This window comes from Onthophagus taurus, chromosome 10, assembly GCF_036711975.1.
Source record: "Onthophagus taurus isolate NC chromosome 10, IU_Otau_3.0, whole genome shotgun sequence".
In the NCBI taxonomy this organism is placed as follows: Eukaryota; Metazoa; Arthropoda; class Insecta; order Coleoptera; family Scarabaeidae; genus Onthophagus; species Onthophagus taurus.
In genome coordinates this window covers 5,539,056-5,562,444 of record NC_091975.1, presented here as the reverse complement: position 1 = coordinate 5,562,444, position 23,389 = coordinate 5,539,056, and the positions used below count along the sequence as shown (strand labels likewise).

Here is a 23,389-nt window from a genome sequence, read left to right as displayed (position 1 = left end):
TAGATGGAGATGTCGATCCTGGGTCTAACTCTGAGGGACTACATACGAAATGAAGACCTATGAAGAAGAACGGTCATGTGATGCGAATCAAGAATGAGCAGTGGACAAAACGGTTGCTCGAGTGAAGACCGCGAGCGAACAGACGAAGTGGACGTCAAAAGAATGACCAACAATTGGATTCAAACAGCATAGAATAGGGAAGGTCTATGTCCAACAATGGACGCAGAGGGCTGCTTGGTGATAATAATCATAATAACTTGATCTAATCTAAATTACGGCAGATTCGTCTTTGATTGTTGACAATTCCTCGTCTTCCTCTTCATTCTTATTGGAATCGATATATTTTTACTGGTATCACTTTTATACCCACTGTTTGGGTATTTACCCTGGGCCGGGGTAAATACCCGGATAAATACCCATTTTAGAAATACCTACCCGCCAGGTATTTACCCAGCGCCCATCACTGCTTATTATTCAGCATGGGTATCGTCTACCGTAGAAAATAATGCCATATGCATTAGAAATACTTTTTATGCTATATCACTAGAAACTGGTGATAGATAAATATGAAATAGGTATGGATTATGATTTTTTGATGTATTAGTAATACTTTTTATTAATAATGTCTTTCTCCATCAGTTTTACTTACGTTATAGTTGATGTTATTAAGAAAAAGCAAATGTCACTACTGAAATAATAAATAACGTATCATAACGTTAAATTAAAATTAAATTGTTGTAATTTGAATACGGAAGAAAACTAGAAAGCAATATCATTAAATGAATATATAAAGTATAATTAATAAAAAACTAAAAAGAATATTAATTAAACTGAAATAATGTCAGTCGCGAAAACAGAACGAATTAGTACAGAAAGCGGATTTCATTAAAGTAATAAAGGCATTTTGAGTTTATAATTAAATAATATATTACGATGCATTTGTGCTGCACGTACTTGCTCTATTTATATACGTTAGGAATTAAAGCGGGTTTAACCACTCATACAGAAGCGTTTCGTCGAAATCCGGCAACGTTTCCTTAATTGCAACGTGAATTTTCCGTGAAATCTCAAAGGACCATAAATCAAGCCCACCTTTCTCCGGGTGACAACTCCGTCTTCCTTTTGTCCTGGGTTTTTTCGCGAGACCGGGAATCCCATGGCATCCTACATTATTCAGGAAACAATTTAATTTGAATCGGATAAAAGTATAATGAAGGCTCGGGTGGTATTCGGTTTTCGGTCGTCCTTTCATTTCGAAAGCTGTACTCCTTCAACTAATTAGATGCCCACACTCGAGACGAACAAAAGAACCTACTGACCGCGAGATTGCTTTGAAGTCGCGTTCGCTTCGGGGGATGGTTTTTTTTTTTTGTTCGTAGATTAAATTTCGAGAATTTTCTGTTTTAGTTTGCACTGGTTTTAATCTGGAATAATCCTCGGAAGGTTCTCGCGATTTTAATTCGAGATATATCATTATGGAAAATTCGTTTTAAAACGATTTTCTTTCCAATTACATTTTCTAACTACTTTTCTTAAAAAGTTTCTTATCTGGTTAAAGAAACGATTCCCTGTTTTATCGTTTTATTATTTTTTTTTTTTAGCTTTTACGATATTAAAGAATAAAGATATTGAGTCACAAAGAAACGTTAACCATAAATAAAGTATTTCTTTGTGGAAAGTTGTCGAGTTTTGTATTCTCGTTGGTGATGTTGTTTCGCCCAACACTCCCACACATCTGTCTACCAGAAAATCTCCTTAAGCACAAGTTATATGTATAGGTACCGAAAATCCCGGGGTAAAACCGGGTCTCTTGTCGGGATTCGCATCTCGGGAGCCATCCGTGAAACACACAAAGCGATCGGGATCAGGCGACAATAGACAATTTTCGGCGCCGTCGTTTTTCATTTGCGTCGAATACCGAGAATGTCTCCATCTTGCGGTTATAATCCGCAGCCTTCGGGTCCAGGTGTACCAGCAATTTTCGCTATATTGGAACTTAGAGGGTCGCCGACCGCTAATCAGAATAGAGTGTGTCGCTCCGAGGAGAAAACCTCGTGAGGAAAATTCCAAACGCCTTCGGTCAACGTCTAAAGGGCGTTGTCACGCTCTAGCCTCTTGGTAATAATGATCTATATGTTCACTTTGTCGTCGCAAGCTCTCACGTCGACAACGACGACATCCGCATCGTCACGCTTGAAAAGTAAGAAAAGCAGGATGTACTGTATACGTCGAGCTTTCAATGGGTTTATTTTTCCGACAATATTAGCAGGTCAATTGAATAAGTTTTATTTATTTTGTATCTAACACCTTTTTCGCACCATTTTATCCAGGGATGCAATTATAAAATCGACGTCGACCCTTCGGTGTGAAATTTCTGGTTAATTGCCACGAAATTGGATACACACGTAGTTAATTGTTTGAAACAAATTAGGGTCCTAAACACGAAGTTAATAAATTATTGATTTACTGAAATTGTAGAAGCTGAAAAAAATGTAATTATTAAAATACAATATCACAAAATATTTCCATTCGAACCTTTTTTTTCAATTAAAATAATTAAAAGGTTACTTTAGCCTTGTTAGTTACGTTTAAAAGTTCGACTGCGATATTTCGATGGATTTATGAAAATTCATTTCGATTATATTTAGCAGTTTGTGTGTTCATGTAAATACGATAACTCAAACATACCATCAGGCGCAATGACGAAATTTTGCATTGTATTAAAAAATCGTTGATCTGTATTAATTTTTGGGTTAAATTAGTAAAGTGGAAATAACATGAATGCATACAGAACTGTTTTCATATTTATTTCGCGCATTTGGCACATCGTTTTGCCAAATTCCCTTCTTGCCAATCCAGTTACTATGCATTATCCTTCTTCGGCTTTTAGTAGCTAGTATTAGCTTCTTAGGCTTAAGGCTTTTTATAGCCTTTACCATCGTCTTTGCCCAGTTACCCTTTTTCTACAGGTCTCTTCCTGTCATGTCCCTTTCTTATCCTCTCTGCTACATTTCAATCTTGTCTTTTCAGTTTCTGTTTAACCCCGTTTTCTATTACAAATCTCTGATTTTCGTCTTCTCTGTCTAAAATTTTCTTTACCTTTTCAATCTATTCCGAAATTACTGAGTCTTCCAGTCTATTTCCAGACTTCCTCTTCTTTGCTTTGGTACTTTTTTATTCTTTCCCAATTGCTGTTCGATTACTATCTTCTATTACAAGTTCTTTTTTGCAACCTCAGTCTCATTCCAGTCTTCCTCTTCGCTGTCTATTATCTTTCTTGCTGGTTTAGTTTCTCACTTCTATGTGGTCAGCCTTCTTTTTCTGTATTCTCCTTCTTGTTTGATTCTTCGCTGAAGGTAACTAGTTTTAAAGCTAGTTACCAAAACGTGTGCTTGATGAAGGTTTTGTGAAAACCCAAACAGCTGTTGCACCGATTAGCTAAGTTTTTTAAATAAACTATTTATCATCGTAGCACCTTTTGTATTTTTTAATTCTATGTCTACGATGAACGTGGATTCACAACTATCTAAATTCTTTTTGCGCTTTTAATCTGTGTTCATTCTCTTTTTCCTTCTTTCTATTCAGTCTCTTTGTTTTATTTGCTCCCTGTTCTACAAGTTGAATCTTTTTCTTCTATTACTACTCTTTATCAAGCGTCCATCAATTATGTCACGTTCTTTTCTTGCTTCAATAGTTTCTCTTTTCTCTACAAAGTCATTCCAGTCTCTGTTTCTTTTATTTCCATTCTTTTTTCTATATTTCCTTCTCTCACAAGGCCTTTTTTTTGCATTTCCACTTTCTTTCCAATGTTTCTCCACTCTGAACAGTCTGTTTTCCTGTTTATAAGCTGTCTATATTCATGTTGCCAACTTCTGCTGAGTCTCTTTCTTCAATTCTTAGTCTCTTTCCAGTCCATATTTAACTTCTTTCTGTTATTGCCAGTCTCAGTCAAGTCTCTTTCTTGCTTCAACGCTCCCTTTTCTCTACAGAGCCTGCTTCTTATCATTCCAACCTTCGGAATTCTTATTATCATTCCCACTCTGGTCTTTCAACTTTTGAACAGAGACTAACTAACAAATCTCATGAAATAAAAAGTGTTTTACAGCAAATCTAATCCTGCTTCCAATTAATTAATTTATATAAATCTGGATGATACAATTTTTCTTGGATATTTTATAAAAATTCGACCTTGATTTTTTATATATTTTTATTTTTATTGATAAAATTTTATTGTATTAAATTCGAAAAATGTTGCCTTTGAATTGAATTCTTTTTAACAATTCTCTCATTTTATCCTGTACATTGCATTGACTGACCAAGTGACTACCGGGTATAGTGCGCAACGAAAACGATAAAATAAAAGTCCCTTTGAGTTTGTTTGAGCCTGGAATATCCTTGTACACTCGACGTGTACGTATAACGAAGTTCGACCTGCACATTACAAAATACAAAAATGGCAGACTCCCTTTGAGTTTAAATTCTGTGTTAAACTTAGTGTTGTAGCTTCTATATTAGTGGAAAGTCGTGTGTAAATACAATATTAAATAAACACCTATGCGCGTGTTTAAATTAAACATCGCATTAACTAAAATTAATCTAATTCACGCGTTATCTCTAACAGTTATTTGTACACGGAGTATAATTGCGGCTTGACCCCTTTTGTTCAAACAAATACTTGACGTATTCACGCAAAGCGAATTTAGTAAATACGGGGGTTCGGGCATTGTGAGGAAACCGCGAGCGGGTCAATTATTCAGAGCGACGTTGAAGATCAAAGGGTCGAAATCTGTTTGTTGGATGCCAAAGGGTCGTATCTTAAACGAACATCTAATTGTCATGTCGACCGACTCCGCCGGCATCTAACTTTCCCGGCGCCTCCACCAAAAGTGTGGTCAGCGTTGAGAAGTGGGCAAACTAACTGACTAAATCCCTTAATTACACCGGCAAACAAATTCGAGTCTGGACGAAATTTGAAATCGCGAAATTCCACGCTTTTGGTATGCATAACGGGACTGCGCGTAAAATAAGGGCAACGCCAAATTTACATGTCAAAACGGAAAAAAGGCCGTTGCGGGACGTGGGCGTATTAAACGTGGGTCGATTCTAGCGACTCCCTAATATTTATTTACATAATGACGACGACGACGACGAAAACGCCACCAACGTCTCTTAGGAACGATTCCACTGGAATGTTATCATCCCTACCTCACTCACACGCAACTCGTAAAGAAATATTAGGTGTTGAAAATCATGAGGAGATATTTACATAAATAAAGTTTTTTTTTACTAGAAATAAGATATTTACTTCAACACCTTTACATCAACTCGACTAATATTTTAGGAAACTATGCGATACGAGGTCATGGCAGACGTATATTATATCGCGGGGTTAAAATTTATACGCGACACGACCCTCTAAGTCGACGGTAACATAAATTAATTTTATGTGGCATTTTTATGAACTCCTTATGCTAGCGCAGATATTCTAATAATCTCGACAGCAGCGCTCGCGGAATAGATGCTGAATTATTTACGCCCCTTTTGGAAGGAGACGTGTAAATTAGAATTTTTAAACCCCCACAAAAAGCAAACAAACAATGTTGGATAGAAAATGAATTTAACACCGACACAAACATAACGTATGCACAGATTGATTCGGTGGAATTAACCACGTCCTCGTCTAGGTTTATTTATCAATTCGGGCCACGCCACAACGTATGGTAATATTTTATACGCATTTAGTTACATTATGCGTGCAGAAATGTAGTTCAATTATATAATTGACGGAAAAATCGATGATGAGCATAGGGTTATCAAAACAATACCACACCCGCAAATCTCTATTTATTATGCAGGGATTATTTTGGACCGAATTCCGATTAACGTACGCTGTTCATACTCATATAGAAATAAACAGCAAATGCTGCGCTTTATAAGTGACAGAGCTTTATTAAAACTATCGCAAATTACAATTTACAGTTTTTAATTAAGGCCAATTAAATAAATTGTAACGACATTTTAGAGTTCGTTATATCATCGTCATCCTGAACACGTTCGCCATTAATTTTTTGAAGCCCCTCGATCCTAAATAAATTAAAGTTTCTGAAACCCACGCTGTGTCGTCGTATATGCGAAACCGACGCGTTATATCTGTCAAACAAAACTAGTTATAACTTTGACCCCGTACTCGGCAACAATGTACACGTCTCGCCAACCTTCCGGGGTTTATTTAATAAAAGAGATGGAAGAAAGGTCAAATTAAACAATAGGAACCTTCCCCTATTCATCACTTTCATGTTCAGACAATATTCATTAATCATGGCAGTATTATTCCATATCCTATTCGATGTGAAACAATTCAACAGTTTAAGAAATAATAAAATATTCTTTAAAATAATGCTCATTTTCCTAAATCATGGTAATAATTCATTTATATCGTATCATCACAATTAATGGAGATTAAGAAATTAAGGAAGAATTTAAATAACAATTAAATTTGCTTTAAAATGGTTTTCATTTTATTTTGGTATATCAATTAGTTTCGGAGATACAACGCCTTGAATTTCTGTAATTATCAACTTATCTTCAACCATTACTATGATTTATTAAAAAAATCATATCATCAGTATTTATGGGAATTAATAAATTATATTGGATGGGTTGAAACAAGATTAAATTTGCTTTAAAATGCTTGTTATTTCATTTTGATATGTCATATACTTTTTGAGATACGATTTTTTAAATTTAATTTTTGTGAATGTTAAAGTTATTGCACATCTCGCCAGCCTCCGGGAATTATTAAACAATTAAACAATGAGAAAGCCTCCTCTATTCATCACATGCATGTTCAGACAATATTCATTAATGATGTCAGTAATTATTCCATATCCTATTGAAACATAAACCGATATATTTCCATCTTTTCATCTTTTACATGGTTGAGGTATGATTTTAAAGTAAAATATTATGAAAGTATCCATATGAAGGTATTTCTCAACAATGAATACCAATGCAAAAATGCGACGTATTCCTCGCATCGAAATGCAGAGAGGGAGAAAGTAAAGGACCAGAGAGGAATATGAAGCCTTAGGAGGAAAATACACCGTGAGCCACGTATAATGGAATCTAAATATTTGAGCGAGGGCAGTGCGGCTGGAAAAGTGAAAAACGGATATTAAACTCTCGCCAGGCGAGCGTAATTCACTTTTAGATAAATACCCCGTCGTCGCCGCAAAATATTATTCCGATGTACAGTTAACATTTTCAACGGTCCACATCTTTTCGAAGTAATTTGATATGTGAATTCCGAGAGAGAGTGGTGGGGAGTGAAAATCCCATACTGAAAACCGGTGGTGAAACGAGACTCTCCAAGGCCGGAATCCAACTGCTAATGTCACCATTATGCGAACCTATTATCCAGCCCTTCCGAAGTAGGTATCCCATCGACCCAAAAAAAGAACGCCAAGTTCGAATTATATTCAAAACGAGGGGAGATGTAACAGAAGATCGCGCTATAAATCGTAAGAAACCGGGAGAGATGGGCGATAATTCAAGCTGAAATTAACTGAAATATCGCAAAGTCCAAAAAACGAACCAACCGAGCGAAATTGCAATAACAAACTTTTACGGCGTTCCAGTCGCTTTAATTGGTGCATGAATCTAATCCGGTCGCGTCTCAACCAGCCAAGATTTTATGTGTCGTAATTACAGTGCTTGGCTTTACGACTTGAATTATTAATCAATAAATACCTCTTCATGGCGTTTCCATTACCCGTAATAGACACTACAAACTAATTACTAATTAATCCATTGAATTAACATGTTTTATTTATATAAGTACATTCCCAGTTTTGACAGGGTTTTTATCTTGTTTTGGTTTGATTACATCCCAAGATGCTCTTTCCCCTCGAGAGCCATCAAAGTGAACGAGCGTGCAAAAGCTGCAAATAGCCAAATTTAACCATAGAGTTATAGTCCATTGCGATATTGATTGGTGTTCTAATACATAACCAAACACTATCCACATTAAACTTCGAATAAGGTGCCCACCACCACAAGTAATACTAAAAACGGTTCCAGCATAATGCCTACTGTTATCTAACATATTTCCGCCTAAACTTGCATCTATAGCTGTTCCAAAAATGTTGTTGAGACGTAAAAGAATTATAACCGTTGTAATATTGCAACCCACAAATATAATCATCACCGCGAATAAGTTACCCAAAATTAAAGACATCCCGATATATGTAGATCGTAAATACACTACTGGAATGTAACCTTTTTTTATTATGTAATCTGCGATTACCGCAAGAACAACACCGGCGATAAACAAAGTCAGCCTTAGAGCTACATTAAATTGAAACTCTATATTTTCATCGTCATCGTGAAGTATATAATAGAAATAATCAGGCAAACGACGATGAATCACAAGATGTTGGAAATTATAACCAACGTTGCAAGCGAAAAGGGCCCAAATATCGAAATCAGTTAATATAGCCTTCCATGGAATACTCCCAGGTAATTCATTCGTAGGAAATAACTCCACAAATAAATCCTTTTCTTGTGCCGATATCGAAGGGTGTGTGTTAGGTCTAGAAAAGACGAAGTAAATACACGACATATACATCATCCCTTGAAGCACCCCAATCATATATATCAATACTTGCAATTTAATTCCAAAATAAACGTTGAATATATGCGCGATTAAATACCCCGCTGCATCTGAATTATAAAGTAATGTGGCGGATAAAGTCAGATGTCGTGTCGGCGCCCAATGAGCAACTATATTAAAAGTTACAGCTGTAACAAATCCTTCAAAAAAACCTGCAGCTCCCCGAACAAAAAACTGCATTCTTTTACTTCCAAAGATAACTAAAGTTGGGGTTATAATCGCCATAAATATTTTCCCCAAAAATCCAAAAAGCAAAAGATGCCTCCCTCCGAATAAATCAGCACAAACTCCCGCAGGAAACTTCCCCAACGCGGTAAACAACATGTAAACAGCCGAAATTACGTTATAAGACAACTCTTCTCCTTGCGATGTTTCGTTCATTGTTGAATTCAAAGTCATCGCTTCTTCGCAAGAACTTCCAATACGAACGGTTTTAAACCCATCTTGATCACGATCAATATGCGACTCCACGTATAATTTATCTCCGGCAAACTTGGACGCAAAACACAATATATTAACAACCGTCATAATCAATACAACTATATAGTGTTGCGGAATTACGTGCTTTCCATAAGTACATTTTAATAGTGAAAATTTTTGGCCCATTATAATCTCGAAATTATTTATGACACTTATTTACATAAGTCATTTTTGCTTGTTAAAGCTGTCAAAAGTCATTCTTTTTAAACCTTATTTTTATTCGCGATCCGGAGAAAACTGATTTTTTGTGACGGAAAGTTTTCCAGAAATGAACTCGGAGATCCCGTCGGCGACGTCTCTCGGACCGAAATTAATCCACGCCCGAGATTTTATCACAAAAGGGCCGCGCCGAGCCAAACTAATTACTCAAATTACGAGTTTAATAACATTTGAAATTTAAATATCCATATCTGAGTCGGAGAAGACGCGGCCCCGTCCTACGGTATTTTAATTCGCCACTCAACTCCGAAAAGCTCCTCGCGATGGGAAAATTCATAAGTCTTGGCCCGTTTTTCCCACCGCTTTCCGAGGCGGTTTCTTGGAACACCACAATTTCTAACGATTTCAAGTGAACAATTCAACAGGTAACGTTTTAAAAAGGAAATAATGCTTTTAATATATACGATTTTTTAAAAAGTCAGTTGAATGAAGTTTTCGTTTTTTACTCGTTTTGAATTTTTTCAATTTAAGGTGATATTTTTTTTAATTAAATCGCAAAGCCGCCGCAAATATTTGCGCTTAGCCGAAAGCCGAAAATCTCTGTTCTCATATATGCACCGACCCAAATCCTTACCCGCCACAATCTTCTCGTTTTACAAAGCAAGCCGAAAGTAAGGGAGATTAGCCGTTGCCACAAAGGCGAGATTCTCGCCACCTATACCGTTACCCAACCTCAATCTTGGTCAGATACTATGCTAAAAAATTGAAAAAAAAAAATTTTGTGGATCACATTGGATTTTTCTACCTAGATATCTTATTCTTTTCATAGTAATCTATTTACGTCAGCTACTTTGACAGGTACAGTAAAATTTTCTTTATCTTTTATGTATCCTGATAGTCATAAATCTATTATAGTTAAATTGGGTGTCAGAATTGCCCGCACTCATAATGCAGAATGATCTATATATACTAGATTCTTCTTATAGAAGATTAAACATTGGCAGAAGATTAGATGCTTCTTTAGATATTTGATATTGCTGACAGAGGACTAGATACTACTAATGGAAGACTAGTTACTTCTTGCGGAGTATTACGTACTGTTTCCAGAAGATTAGATATTGCTGGCAGAAACCTAAATTTTGCTGATGCAAGACTGGAAACATTCGGATTTAGCCGTTTTAAGCTAAGCCCGAATATTTCTACTGATAATTATTAGTAATTAAAGATAAAATAAACAGAACAGAGATCGAACATAAACAAAGAACCACATGGCACGTGCTGGCTTATTTTGTGGTAATGCGCTGCTTGCATGATCAGACTGCGGGTGTGAGTGAGTCACGTGATTTTAAATTTGATAATTTCTAACTAATGCCATCTTTTGCCCGAAATTGTGAGCTCAAAAACAAAAATTTGGTGGGAACAGTTAAACATATGTTCAATAATGGCAGCAAGCGGCGTTGGAACTATGGTATTTATTGAGGGAAATATGACAAAATTTAGTTATTTGGATGTTTTAAAACGTAATTTATGTCAAAGCTCTCATAAACTCAACCTTCCAACTGTTCTGGTTCCAACAAGATAATGATCCTAAACATACATCATACCTTGTGAAGGAATGGTTATTATACAATACTTCAAAACAATTAAAAACACCTCCACAGTCTCTTTATGTAAATCCTATTGAACATTTATGGGGAGAAGTTAAGTTTCAGTTAAAAAATAGCAAGTTAGTGGACTCCGCCACTAACAAACCATAAAAATATAATACCAACCTAAACTTAATCACATTTGCTTAACTGTATACTCAATTTTATGGCTTTTTCAATTTTATTCTTAATTCAAGGATATATAGGAAACTAATAAAAGTTTTGCTACAATTTTTTTCACTTATTAGTCATTATTTGTCATGAGGAATAAATCCCCAAGTTTATAAATCCCCATTGTATTTAAAAAACACTTTAAGTTTATATTAAATTACAGTTTGACAGATTGGCAATTTTGTTTTTCCATGGCAGTCTGTTAGAAATAAAGTTGTTTGATATGGATTTTTATCAAAGCAGGCCGATTATTCCGAAATTTTGCATATGACCATAGTTTTTCATTCTAAACAAAACTTCTTAGTAACACTTTCTCGTATTGTAAACAGAAAAGGTCACAAAAACAGTTTTTTTTTCACTGTCAAGGTTCACTTGTTTTTTAAAACTTGAAAATATGTTCAAAATTAGTCTTTAACCAAGAAGGGCTAAACCCCAAAAGATAACAATATCGAAAAAAATTTACGTTTAATAAGAGTTGTTTCACCTATCCGGGGACACCTGTATAAACAAGGCTATAACTAAAACTTAAAAAAACATATTTCTGCTATTTGAAACAAATATATTTATTGATTTATTTAATTTATATTTGTTTTACACAAAAGTTAGAATAAATTGCATTATTTCACATTTTTTATTAATAAATATGTATTTAATATTATTATTAGATGACTTAATAAATTATTGATAGATGGCGCTCATATATTTTTTTACGTTATTTTTACGAATTCAAATAAACATATAATGATAGCAATATTTGTTTGTATTCAAAAATTTTCGTGTCACATTAATAATCCTGTTTTTTTAGATGAATTACGAAAATTATGATGAATTTAACATGTTAGACTACATTTCTTCAACGACACTAGATGGCGGTGTTTAGAAATTTTATAAAAAAACTTTATTTTTAGTTTTATTCTAAAACAATAAGAAATAGACTTGTCGAACCCTATATTTTTGTAATCAGAAAAAAATAACGAATTTAATAAGCTTATAATCAGTAACTACGCCATCAAATTCTCTGTAAAAAAGTGTCCATATAATGTCTTAGTTATAATACTCCATCTATAATAATAACCAAGATAATTGCACTTGTAAGTTTGAATAAAAGTATAGTACAATAATTAACAATTATTATTTATAAAGCCCTATCTATAAATCATTATAGAAACTTGATAATTTATTAATAATTTAAAATTATAGGTTCTTATAAATATTAGTACGGCTATTGGATACGCGATGGCGCTAAAGTGAAAAATCCTTGCACTTTGGTTCTTATCTTTGTTTATGGTAATAGAGCGCCACCTTACAATATCAAAATAAAAAACACCAGCATCTTTAGTAACAAGGTCAACAACACCAAATATCAAGGGATAGCGGATTTTCGCTAGTTCGAGTGGTTTTTACAAGTAATCCGATGTAAACGCGCAATCCGGACCCTAAGCGATCGACGTAAATGTGTTAGTTAATCAGCTACACCGTCCGTTTTCCCTGTAAGTACAATTTGCACCACAGTCGTGAACCGATAACGATTTTGTATCTTAAATAATGGTTTACCGGGAAACCTACTTAAATTTTTGATTATCTTCACGTGAATATACATTAAAATCACCATAATATCGTAACCATGGCCTATTTTTAACGATTTTTCTTTTATTGTGTGCTACAATCAAAATTACTTAACACATTAACTGTCACATTAAGTTTTTCACATTAATTCTTTTTATTAGAAACATCTCAAACCTCAGCATTTGAAGTTTTACCCCAAGAAGCGATTTAAACGTTTAAAATGTTACTTCCAACATAAGATGTAAAGTAAATGTAACATTTCAACAATAAGAAAAATGGCAGGAAAAATGTTGGAGCCGGATAGCAACACCAGGGAAATCCATCTAAGCTCAATAACAGATCCAATTCAGAATAAAACTTATCTGGAGTCAGTTAGCTGTTTTGATAGCAATGGAGGTGTTAAATACAACGATTGCGATATGTTACCGAACAATAATGTGTGTCACAAAGTGCCCGTTTCTCAGTGTTACAGTGATAGTGAATGCTCGAAAAACGATGGAATGTCTTCGGGAAAGGATTCTTATACTCCCTCAGGAGAAAGTGGTGCCTCTGATGTCCCAATGCTCGAAAGTGATACACATTCATTACAAACATCAGGTAAAACTCGTTTCATCATATAAATTGATTAAAAAAACCTTTCAATTTAGATTCTCAAGATGGTATATCACCTGATGAAGCTAAAGTTCATGAATCTCCCGACTCGCAATCAAGTAAGGTCGAGCTGGATTCGGCCACGGCGAGTTATGTACCAGATGAATCAACTTTTAATTCCGTCTTAAACGCAAGTAATGGAGTAATCAAAAAATCAACCGACAAACAAAGAAAAAGAGTTGTAAGAGGCAGACCCCGTAAAGGGGTTATTTCAACTTACGAAAGTCAAATCAGTGGGGATAAAAACACCATTATTATTAGGATTAAGAAGAATCTAACTGCTCAAGTGGTAAATTTACACCGTACTTGTAATAAGATTAAAAAATTCAATTTTAATTTCAATTTATAGTTAGCTAGAAATAAAAAGAAAAGCGGAAGAAGGAAAAAGCGAAATCAATCTGATACCGATACATCAGATTATGAAAGTTCCATGAAAAAACCGAAAACCTCAATGGACTTTTTAAACGCAACTCCAGCAGAAGAACCTCTCGAACAGAGCGTTTGGGGCGACCAAATCCCCGAGCCGATATTACACAAAATCTTTTACCATGCGTCTCTCCAAGAAGGCAGCTTACCATTATTGGTGCGCTTGTGTAGAGTTTGCAAATTATGGCGTCAAGTCGCTTTATCTACGTCCTTATGGCAAAAAGTCGATCTTAATTGGGTTTCGGAACGATATCGTACCGATCAAAAACTCAATTGGTTAATTGATAATCGACTAATACATTGTCAAGATCTTAATTTAGGTAAGAATAAAAAATAACCCTGCAAAATATCAATAAATATCATATATCCAGGTGGAAAATTAATACATATAAAGTTAAAACTTAATTTTCTAGATTATCATAGAATCATTTGGGTTTATTAAGCTTCAACTTAATTCAACAACTCTTATTACAGCGCCTCAGCCCCAAGCAACATCAAAACTCATTAATTAATTGCGCAATTATGCAACTTTGGAAATATCATATTAAAATAAATTGAAACTTATTAACTTGTATAGGTTTATAATGTTTATTGTTAACAAAAAAATAATAATGGGCCCACCTTTTGCCTTAATCATGGCCAAAATTCTTTTTGGACACAAGTTCAACCTCATAAATGTTCTATGGGGTTTAGGTCTGGAGATTTGGCAGGCCAGTCCAAGAGCTCTACATTATTTTAAGTCATGCTTTGCGTTATCTTGTTGAAACTTAACGCCATCTAAGTTTATGTCGCCAAAAGTGATGTAAAAGAGGTTGTTTCCAAGGCATTTATCCATTTTATAGCGTTGATACGGCTTTCACACACGAATATTTCTCCCATGCAACCCCAGATCATGACGCTGCCTCCGCCATCTTTTATAGTCGGTACCACACATGCTGGCTTAAATTCCTAGCCTACATGACGACGGACAAAGGTTACACCCAATGCTTTTTAATAAAATTGTTAAAAGCTGATAGAACACCAAATTGACTAACTTACCTTAAGGTTTAATTCCTCTGAGCAGACGATATTTGACTAGTCTTCTTCAGTGAAATTTTGGTATTTTCGAGCCCATTCGTACCGTGCTTTTTTATTTTTGTCTTTTAGACCAGTTTCTTAAATAAGATAAAAAAGAATAAGTCCACGATGATTATTTATTATTTTTTTCTAATTTCGGTACAACAATGTTTCGCTTTTTCTAAAAGCGTCTTCAGGTACGACTAGAATAATATGGAAGATAATTATTACTAGTTGACGGGTTTTTTTGTTGGTGATATAAAATTAAAATTATAAAAAGTTCTTACCGTCAAAAACTAAGAATGATGAACACGTGAAAAAATGCACTTTTCCAACCCCGGCGTTTTTGTCTCTATACCTTTCCACCCTTTAATCCAAAAACAATTTTCCGATATTTTCAATAAGTTTAATGTCACACCGGTATACCGTGCTAATGCTAAATTGGGCCAATTATTAACTAATAATAAACACATATTCGATGATAAACTTAAAAGTGGGATTTACAAACTTAATTGTAACGATTGCGATTCTTTTTATATAGGACAAACTGGAAGGAATATCAGTACTAGATTCAAGGAACACTTAAATAAAGAAAATTCTACTTTTTATAAACATTTAAAAGAACATAAACATAAAACTGATATATCCAAAATTAAACTTCTAAAACATCTTAATAAATCCAGAAAAATGGACCTATTTGAGGAGTACTATATAAAATCATACCACATTAAAAACCCTGAACATATTTTGAATGAAATTACTGATTTTAACAATTATAATAGATATTTTACACCTTTCGTATAATTTCAAACTCACCACTCTTGCATTTGGTTTGTCACATCCTGATACCAATTTTTATTTTCTTAAGTTGTCATATTACTTACTTCCTCTTTTAACTGATCTCAGTCCGTTGTAACCAGTCGATATGTGCATACGACTCAAGTTTTTCGGTAACACTTAACGTTATAATACGCTTTCAATAATATTAATACCCTTTTTCTTTTAGATTTTTAACGATAAATTCCCTTTTTATAACACGCCTTCAGCTTTCACAGTTTCTTTTACGCCTGCCTTCAGCATTTCAAAACTTTATTAACCTATCACCCGACGTTGGAGTTTTTAACCTGACATGGTAAACCCACGCCGTTTTCAAAAATTTCACTTTTTTCTTTAATCCAAAATTATATTTTTAATCATCGGTCCGTCGTAGTTTTTTGTAAGAGAAATTTTTCCACATAATCATTTTTTCACGTGTTCATCATTCTTAGTTTTTGACGGTAAGAACTTTTTATAATTTTAATTTTATATCACCAACAAAAAAACCCGTCAACTAGTAATAATTATCTTCCTATTATTCTAGTCGTACCTGAAGACGCTTTTAGAAAAAGCGAAACATTGTTGTACCGAAATTAGAAAAAAATAATAAATAATCATCGTGGACTTATTCTTTTTTATCCTATTAATACTCACCATGATGAACCTGGAGGCTACAATTGCCAGTTTCTTAAAGTCGTCTACGAGTTTTCCGAGCAGATATTGATCTTCTAAAACCTTCTGACAACTCAGCAACGAAGTCTGATGAAGTTTTCTTTCAGTTTTTTAATAATTCTCTTACTATTGTTCGTTCCTCCCGGTCTTTCGTTATCCGTTTGCGACCAGTTATGGGCCTATTATTGTTTTCGAAATCTCCACCTGCGATTTCGCCAGCTAACATAAGACCAAAAACTAGAATAATTCTAGTTTAGCTGTTTTTAGAGACGTACGGCTAAACCAGAATGTTTCTCGCTCTAGGTCTAATGTTAGTTCTACTAACAGTGGTAGGTTGCGCTAGTTAGCATAAAATATCACCATGTTGCATAAGTATAGGGACCACGTCTCTCAACACGGCTACACCCAAATATTTCTAGGTCTAGTGTTAGTTCTAGTGTTACACTAGCACTAGAAGTAACACAAGACCTGGAACTAGAATCATCCGGGTTTAGCCGTCTTGAAAGGCGTGCGGCTAAACCCGAATGATTCTAATTCTAGGTCTTGTTTTAGTTCTATTGATATTAGCCGTCTTTCTAAAACTAATATAAAACCAAGAACTAGAATCATTCGGGTTTAACCGTCTTGAGAGATGTGGGCCTAAACCCGAATGTTTCTATGTCTAGTGTTAGTTCTAGTTTTAATTGTTATTTAACGTTAAATTGTGGTATATTTTTATTGAACGAAAAGTAGAACTAGACCTAGAAACAAAAACATTCAGGTTTAGCCATACGTCTCTTAAGACGGCAGAAAACTTAGGATTATCATAAGGACATTAACTTATTCCAAGCAATACCTTTCCTTTGCAAAACTACTCAATGCCTGGAATGTTAAGCTATTTTATGTAGGACAGTGCAACTGCAGAGTAGTTTTGTAACTATGGTTATATGGTATAATGCAATTATCATCTTAAATTGTAAAAAATTAACAAATTTGAAAAGTCTTGAGCACTTAAAGCTGTTATGGCGACATATTCAGTGTGCATTGCTATCCAGCATTGGAGAACTTGTGAAAACAACACCGTCTTTCCACAACTAGCTTGACACATTCTGTCAAATACTGTATATAGGGAATAAGTTGCTTCTTCATGCTCCTTCATAGTCCAATATTACCAGTGGTCGTCCACACCTACCTTGTTTGTGATCATGCTAGACAGCAGATACAACATTCTTTATCTTAAACACACCATCTTCTTTTTGTGTTGCTAAATCCAGTCTTGAGAAGATTTTGCGCAAGATGGTGTGCACAAATGATCACATCTGAGGTCGCCCCCTTAATAAAGGCTTGTTTAGATACAAGATTTTTCTTATGAAAATCTATACAAATCCATTTCTACGCTTATTTGATGTGCCATAACATCCATAATTGAAAGATGTTAATATACTATTACTTAAGAAATAAGAATCATGATTTTGTTACTTTAAAATAATTTTTGTAGGGATTTGGAAAGTGCGTAATATACAAACCGCTTTGGAATATATTGTCCAAAATTGTACAGAGTTAAGAGGACTTAATTTGAGCGGATGGAAAGGTTTAAATGCTGATAATCTTAAGTATATCACAACGGAATGTGAGAATTTAGAAAGACTTGATTTATCATCTGTAAATGTAAGTTTAAAAAAAAAATAAGTTAATTTCTTTTATTTTTTTTGATTATTTTCAGTCTGCATCGGCAATTAACGCTCAACCTTTAGTGAGTTTAGCCCAGTCAATGAGTAGCAGATTAACACATTTAGTTTTGGCTCATAATAAAATAGCTGGGTTCGCACAAATTATGTCTGCGTTAGCTGTAAGTTATTAATTTAATTAATTTAACTCCATTCTTATTAATTTTTGTTCAGGCAAATTGTCCAAATCTTCAATTATTAGACATATCTAATATAAGAACGTTCGCTCATAACACTGCTTTATTACACGTTGAAAAATTACAATCGGGTTGTCCAAAATTGCGTGTTTTGAGAATGACCAATAGTCAAATTTGGTTAGCCCCGGCTAGTTTATCCGATCAAGTCGCATCACCGGGATTTCCAATGCTTGAAGAATTATCTTTGGCTGGTATCGAAGATGATCACAAAATGACTACAGCAAGGTCAATGGATGATGATGGAATCGAAAGGATTTTAAAAAATAGTACAAAATTGAGGCTTTTGGATATTAGAGGGTGTATAAAACTTACTGATTCTGGATTGGTTAAGGTTCCAGCTTGGGATTTGGAGCATTTATTTTTAAGCGGTAAAAATTGAATTAAAATTATTTTAATTATGAATTGTTTTTTATTTTTTAAATATTAGCTTGTTACATTACAAGAACTCATAATTCTGGGATGGAATTAATCGTTCAAAAATGGGGTCATAGTTTGTTAGAAGTTGATTTGGCTTGGTCTACAGCTACGAAATCTTTAGATGCTGCTGTTCAGGCACTTGCTGATAGAGGAGCTGAATCCCCTCTGAGGTAAATTATTACAATGACGTTAAAAAAAGGATTTATTATTTCTTAATTTATTTAGATCGTTGAATTTATGTGGATCATCAGTGAGTTTAGAACCTGTAAAAGCAGTCTTAACGAAATGTCAAAAGCTTCAATCGATAAATCTTCAATCGTGTCGAGCGTTACCGAGAGGAATAAAACGTTTGTATACAGGAGATGCTGTTAAAGAGTTACGAGAAAGTTTGATGGATAAACCTAAAACGGAAGAAGCAGAGGATCTGCAAGTTTCTCCGGAGTACAGTGCTCAGTAATATTTTGTAAATAGTTGAAAATGTATTGTTTTTTGTATTTTATTTTTTCTCTTGCATTTAATTGTTGGTGAGGACAATTTTTGTATGTCAACATTATAATAGAAATTGTTGAATTTGACGTAATCAAATGCTAGTTAAACCTGTTTTCTTTTTTTTAAACTTTGTTAAGAATTAATATTGTATTATAATGTTGCATTAATCACGTAAATATATAAGTATAAGTATATTTAAATGAAATAAAAAAGATTTGGTGAGAGCCCTGGAAATTATGATATAATTTAATATATAAACGTAATTAATATGTAATAAAAATAGATTTTATTATTTTCTTTTTTATATATTTTTTGCATACGAAAAGGTAGCTTAAAAAGCTTTTTTCTATAATCATATTTTTAATTGTTGTTATCCTTTTTTCTTATATTTCTTTATCTTTAAATAAATGTCGATTAAACACTATTTCTATGGAAATCATGTTCTGGTTTGAAGTAGTCAATTGTACAGCTAAAACTAGAATAGTTCTAAGACACCAATTAATTCGATTCCTTTTTTAACACATCAAATGAAATAGAAAAATAAATTTCAAGTTATAAATTAAAAAAAAGTAATAGGTAGGGATCAAGTGTCATAGTTTAAGGGATTTTTCCTTTACGATTAGTAATTACCCCAATTATTACTCGTAATTGTAGAGAAACATAAGTAGGTGTGTGAAAATATGTTGTTGTTGATTTTATTATAACTCTATATGCCTTTTTAATTAATTAATTATTGAATACAAAATGATCGGATGAAGACATGTATGTACAGAGACACATTGGCCTTAACGAGCAGAAATAACACGAAAAAAATAAATAAAAACTAGAATGAAAGTGAGCGAGAAAGAAAATATAAAGTAATCTTCAGCGAAAATGTACAAATTCGATTAGAAGAATGTTTTAACGTACGTTTAAAAAGAAAATAATTTAAAATAAAAAAAAAATAAAGTGAAATATATATATATATTATTAATTAAATATTATAAAATTGGAAACTGTAATAATTAATATAAGTAACGTGCTTCACCTGTAGAAATGTGATTACGTGTAGAGCAATCAAAAAAAAATAATATGGATAAAACGATTTGTAAATAAATTATATGTTCTTTTTTATAAAAACAATCATTTTATTTTAAACTAAAATTGGGAGTAACACTATATGATGAGCTAAGTTCTCAGCCATGTCCTCTATTCATATTATTCCTATGACGCTGAATTTCTATCACCTCTCTTGTCATCATTTGGAAATAATGTGTAACTTGCTAACACTTTGGTCTTGTCGAAATCTATCCACTTTGTGGCAATGTTCTGCAACTACCGCAAATCTTATTCAGTCGGACATTCCGATGTTACGTCCAGTTTGGCCAACATATCCAGTTCAAGTATGTCCAATTCAACATATAGGCATAATTACACTTATATGTTACTTTTGTATTAGCAATTACACTTGGAACGCATTTTACCTCAAAAATAGCACCGAAAGTTAACGACACGTAAAACTTTAATAAAAACGAGAACTCCCTTGTGCACTGTATAAGATTACAACCTATAACATAACCACTAAGTCTCGATCGATGGGGTTTCTGTTTCTCATTTCAATTTGGCGGAATCAAAAATGTGAGAAATTAGGATTATCAAGGATATCTAGGTCCTCTTGAATTACTATGTCAGGTTGTACTGGTGTCGAAAGAGCTTCAACAACACTGCCCAGAGCTAAAATAAATTTCTTATTTGTTCCCAAATAGCACTGCCAGTATTGTTTGAGCAGTACTAACATCCCTGTGGCGATTTAAAATTGTCTTGCTGGACGTTACGAGATCTTGCCATGGCAAATGCAGAGGAAAAAAGCTTTTATAGCTAACCAGATTTGCCGCAGGCTTCTTGGAAAGGGCTTAAACCACGAATGGCTCACTGAGCTTACATAGCAATAATCAGACCCATAGTCGCTTATGCCTCATTGGATTAGGGGCCAAAAACAAATCATAAGACAGCACAAATCCAACTGTTAGCATGTCTTAATATGTATTAAGACCTCATTACAACTAATATTGATAATTTATTACTGCTTGTGGATGTTTTACAATGCTCATTTTAAATGTATTTATTTACATCTCTATAAACATACAGGCTGTCCAAAAAGTATGGAATAATGGTTCTACAGCCTAAACTTCAAGTTATGACATTTCAAATGACATTTTTTGGCGATTTATCGTTAGCAACTGTGGTTAGCAACGAAATTGCTTCGAGTCCGTATAAGCTCCGCCCATCTCTGTGACGTCAGACTAAGACAGTCTATTAAAAAATTGCATATGGGGATTTTTCGTTAGCAACACAGTTAGCAACGAAATTGTTTTGAGTCAGTATAAGCTCCGACCATCTCTGTGACGTCAGACTTAGGCAGTCTATTGAAAAATTGCATATTTATGGGGATTTTTTGTTAGCAACGAAGATGTTTGGAGTCGGTATAAGCTCCGCCCATCCCTGTGACGTCAAGGCTTAGGTTGTCTATTCCATAATGACGTCATAATTTGGTTGTCGCTACGTCAAATCTTTTTAAATAAAAGTTTCGATATCTCGAAAACTATGCAGTTTAAAGTATTAAAATCTTATAGCATTTTGCAACACCTTGTCAAAAGAAATCCAAAAACCTTAAAAAATACAGGATGTTCCATTTAAAAAACACACTCACCATGTCGTAACTCAGACTGCCGTCAAGATTTTTATTTTATTTTTACGCCAAGATATGCGGAAAGTAGTTTCAAGTAACTTTTATTTAAAACTTTTTTTAATATAAGTTGAAGTTTAGGTTGTAGAACCATTATTCCATACTTTTTGTACATCCCTGTATAACAGAAAGTCGTGAATATGATCCCAAAACTTCATCCCTATAACAAATTGTAGAAAAATTATTTCTTTGTTTTGGTTCATTAAAATTGAATAAAATATAATGATTGATTACATAAAATTATTTTATTTACACGTGATTACAAATTAACATCACAATAAACTTAAAAAATGGTTTCCAAAAATTTACAAAAAGGTACAATATTTTTATTCAATAAAAAATATATATTTTTTAACCCTTATTTATCTAAAATAACTGTTAATCTTTAATATATAAACTTGTATTTCGCTATAATTGTGGTGGTTGTCTTGGTACTTGACGATTATGACTCCGAATCACTCTCAGCACTGTATCTTTAAGCGTTTGAGGTTTGCAGTATTCTTCGACCCAACTAAAAACACCCGCGGATAATTCTTGGAAATTTGCTGAAGGAATACAATTAAATGTTACGAATAATTGATCCATTATAGCCTGAAACTAATAACAAAAAAATTATTATTACAATTCTATTTTAAAATAAATAAACTTACAACTGAAAATTTAATTTCATCTGAAACTCTAACATCAGCTTGATTTGGTTGTGATTGTTGTGCTTTTACGATTTGCTCATAATTTTGTTGCATTATCCTTAAAGCCATCACTTCTTTACGAAGTGAATTTCTTTCTTCTTCTTGTTTACGTTTTTGTTGTTGTAAATATTGAATGTAATCAATCGATTTTTGAAGCACAGTCGCTTTACTTAATTTATAACCAGATAAATCTGTTTGTTGACAGGTTGGAACTAAATCTTGGAGAGTATCATAGCCCTTTTTAATTGCATCCCTTCGTTTTTGTTCAGCTTGAGTGTGAGCCTCTCGCCTTCTTTCTTTGTAACTTAAAGGAGACATTTTACTTTCAATTTCATCCTCCTCATCGGTGTTATGATTAGATGTACTTGGAGTGTTTATGGAACCCACACTATTACATCTTGTAAATGTATGTTCCCTAGACATTTGGACTTCATCTTGATATTGTTTATCATTTTGATGTATATTTCTGATTTCACCTGTACATAAAAGGATGTATAACAAAATAAAACGATTTTTAAAATACACACCAAAGCTATTTAAGTCGAAATTGTTGTTATAAACGTTATCCATATTGTTGTTTAATAAACTAAGTTTTTTTAGTGAACCTTTTTACAAGAGGTTACTAATTTTTATCGTTTAAGGAACAATCATTGATTTTTTTCATTCCCCTTTTAAACACTATAAATCACAACGTAAAACACTTTAAATTTACTTTGAAACGAAGAGTTTCTTTATAAGTAATGTTTAGAACAATATTGTTCATCGTAATCGCGACCATGTTACGTTCCAAAGCGATCTGATTGGTCAATTTCCACAACTTTTGACACTTATTTAAATTCCTAATAAGTTTCC

General features: G+C 33.6%; 3 protein-coding genes and 2 long non-coding RNA genes across 6 annotated transcripts; 2 read left to right on the top strand and 3 right to left on the bottom strand.

Annotated features, from left to right (window-relative positions):
• Window positions 1-7,828: 7,828 nt before the first annotated feature.
• On the bottom strand, window positions 7,829-9,199 carry LOC111413661 (sodium-dependent phosphate transport protein 3-like). Its single transcript, XM_023044695.2, has one exon. It carries the CDS (start codon window positions 9,197-9,199, stop codon window positions 7,829-7,831), a length of 1,371 nt encoding a protein of 456 aa, XP_022900463.2.
• Window positions 9,200-12,416: 3,217 nt separating this feature from the next.
• On the top strand, window positions 12,417-19,547 carry LOC111413678 (F-box and leucine-rich repeat protein 6). Its single transcript, XM_023044718.2, has 9 exons — window positions 12,417-12,617; window positions 12,855-13,290; window positions 13,341-13,633; window positions 13,694-14,090; window positions 17,792-17,961; window positions 18,017-18,142; window positions 18,195-18,585; window positions 18,645-18,804; window positions 18,860-19,547. Exons 2-9 carry the CDS (start codon window positions 12,969-12,971, stop codon window positions 19,089-19,091), a joined length of 2,091 nt encoding a protein of 696 aa, XP_022900486.1. The 5' UTR covers window positions 12,417-12,617; window positions 12,855-12,968; the 3' UTR covers window positions 19,092-19,547.
• On the bottom strand, window positions 14,950-15,150 carry LOC139431437 (uncharacterized). The gene is made up of 2 exons (XR_011641553.1): window positions 15,114-15,150; window positions 14,950-15,029 (listed from the first exon to the last, which is right to left on the bottom strand). It is a non-coding gene; the product is annotated as an uncharacterized lncRNA (long non-coding RNA).
• On the top strand, window positions 15,023-16,266 carry LOC111413679 (uncharacterized). 2 transcript variants are annotated; one of them, XR_002706202.2, is made up of 3 exons: window positions 15,762-15,776; window positions 15,833-16,103; window positions 16,187-16,266. It is a non-coding gene; the product is annotated as an uncharacterized lncRNA (long non-coding RNA). The 2 variants fall into 2 exon arrangements; XR_002706201.2 differs by having other exon boundaries at window positions 15,023-16,103.
• A 2,527-nt stretch (window positions 19,548-22,074) lies between the features above and the next one.
• Window positions 22,075-23,387, bottom strand: LOC111413686 (helix-loop-helix-leucine zipper transcription factor bigmax). The gene is made up of 3 exons (XM_023044730.2): window positions 23,065-23,387; window positions 22,499-23,013; window positions 22,075-22,445 (listed from the first exon to the last, which is right to left on the bottom strand). Exons 1-3 carry the CDS (start codon window positions 23,105-23,107, stop codon window positions 22,257-22,259), a joined length of 747 nt encoding a protein of 248 aa, XP_022900498.2. The 5' UTR covers window positions 23,108-23,387; the 3' UTR covers window positions 22,075-22,256.
• Between the last annotated feature and the right edge of the window lie 2 nt (window positions 23,388-23,389).

What these genes read in the sequence shown, in the direction of transcription:
- LOC111413661 (XM_023044695.2), bottom strand. Translation starts at nt 9,199, where the DNA reads ATGACGGTTGTTAATATATTGTGTTTTGCGTCCAAGTTTGCCGGAGAT.
- LOC111413686 (XM_023044730.2), bottom strand. Translation starts at nt 23,107, where the DNA reads ATGGATAACGTTTATAACAACAATTTCGACTTAAATAGCTTTG. An exon ending in TTTCGACTTAAATAGCTTTG is followed by an intron (nt 23,014 to 23,064) that starts GTGTGTATTTTA and finishes TTTTATGTACAG; the next exon opens with GTGAAATCAGAAATATACAT. An exon ending in ATGAAATTAAATTTTCAGTT is followed by an intron (nt 22,446 to 22,498) that starts GTAAGTTTATTT and finishes TTTTGTTATTAG; the next exon opens with TTTCAGGCTATAATGGATCA.
- LOC111413678 (XM_023044718.2), top strand. Translation starts at nt 12,969, where the DNA reads ATGGCAGGAAAAATGTTGGAGCCGGATAGCAACACCAGGGAAATCCAT. An exon ending in ACATTCATTACAAACATCAG is followed by an intron (nt 13,291 to 13,340) that starts GTAAAACTCGTT and finishes CTTTCAATTTAG; the next exon opens with ATTCTCAAGATGGTATATCA. An exon ending in GGAGCATTTATTTTTAAGCG is followed by an intron (nt 18,586 to 18,644) that starts GTAAAAATTGAA and finishes TTTAAATATTAG; the next exon opens with CTTGTTACATTACAAGAACT.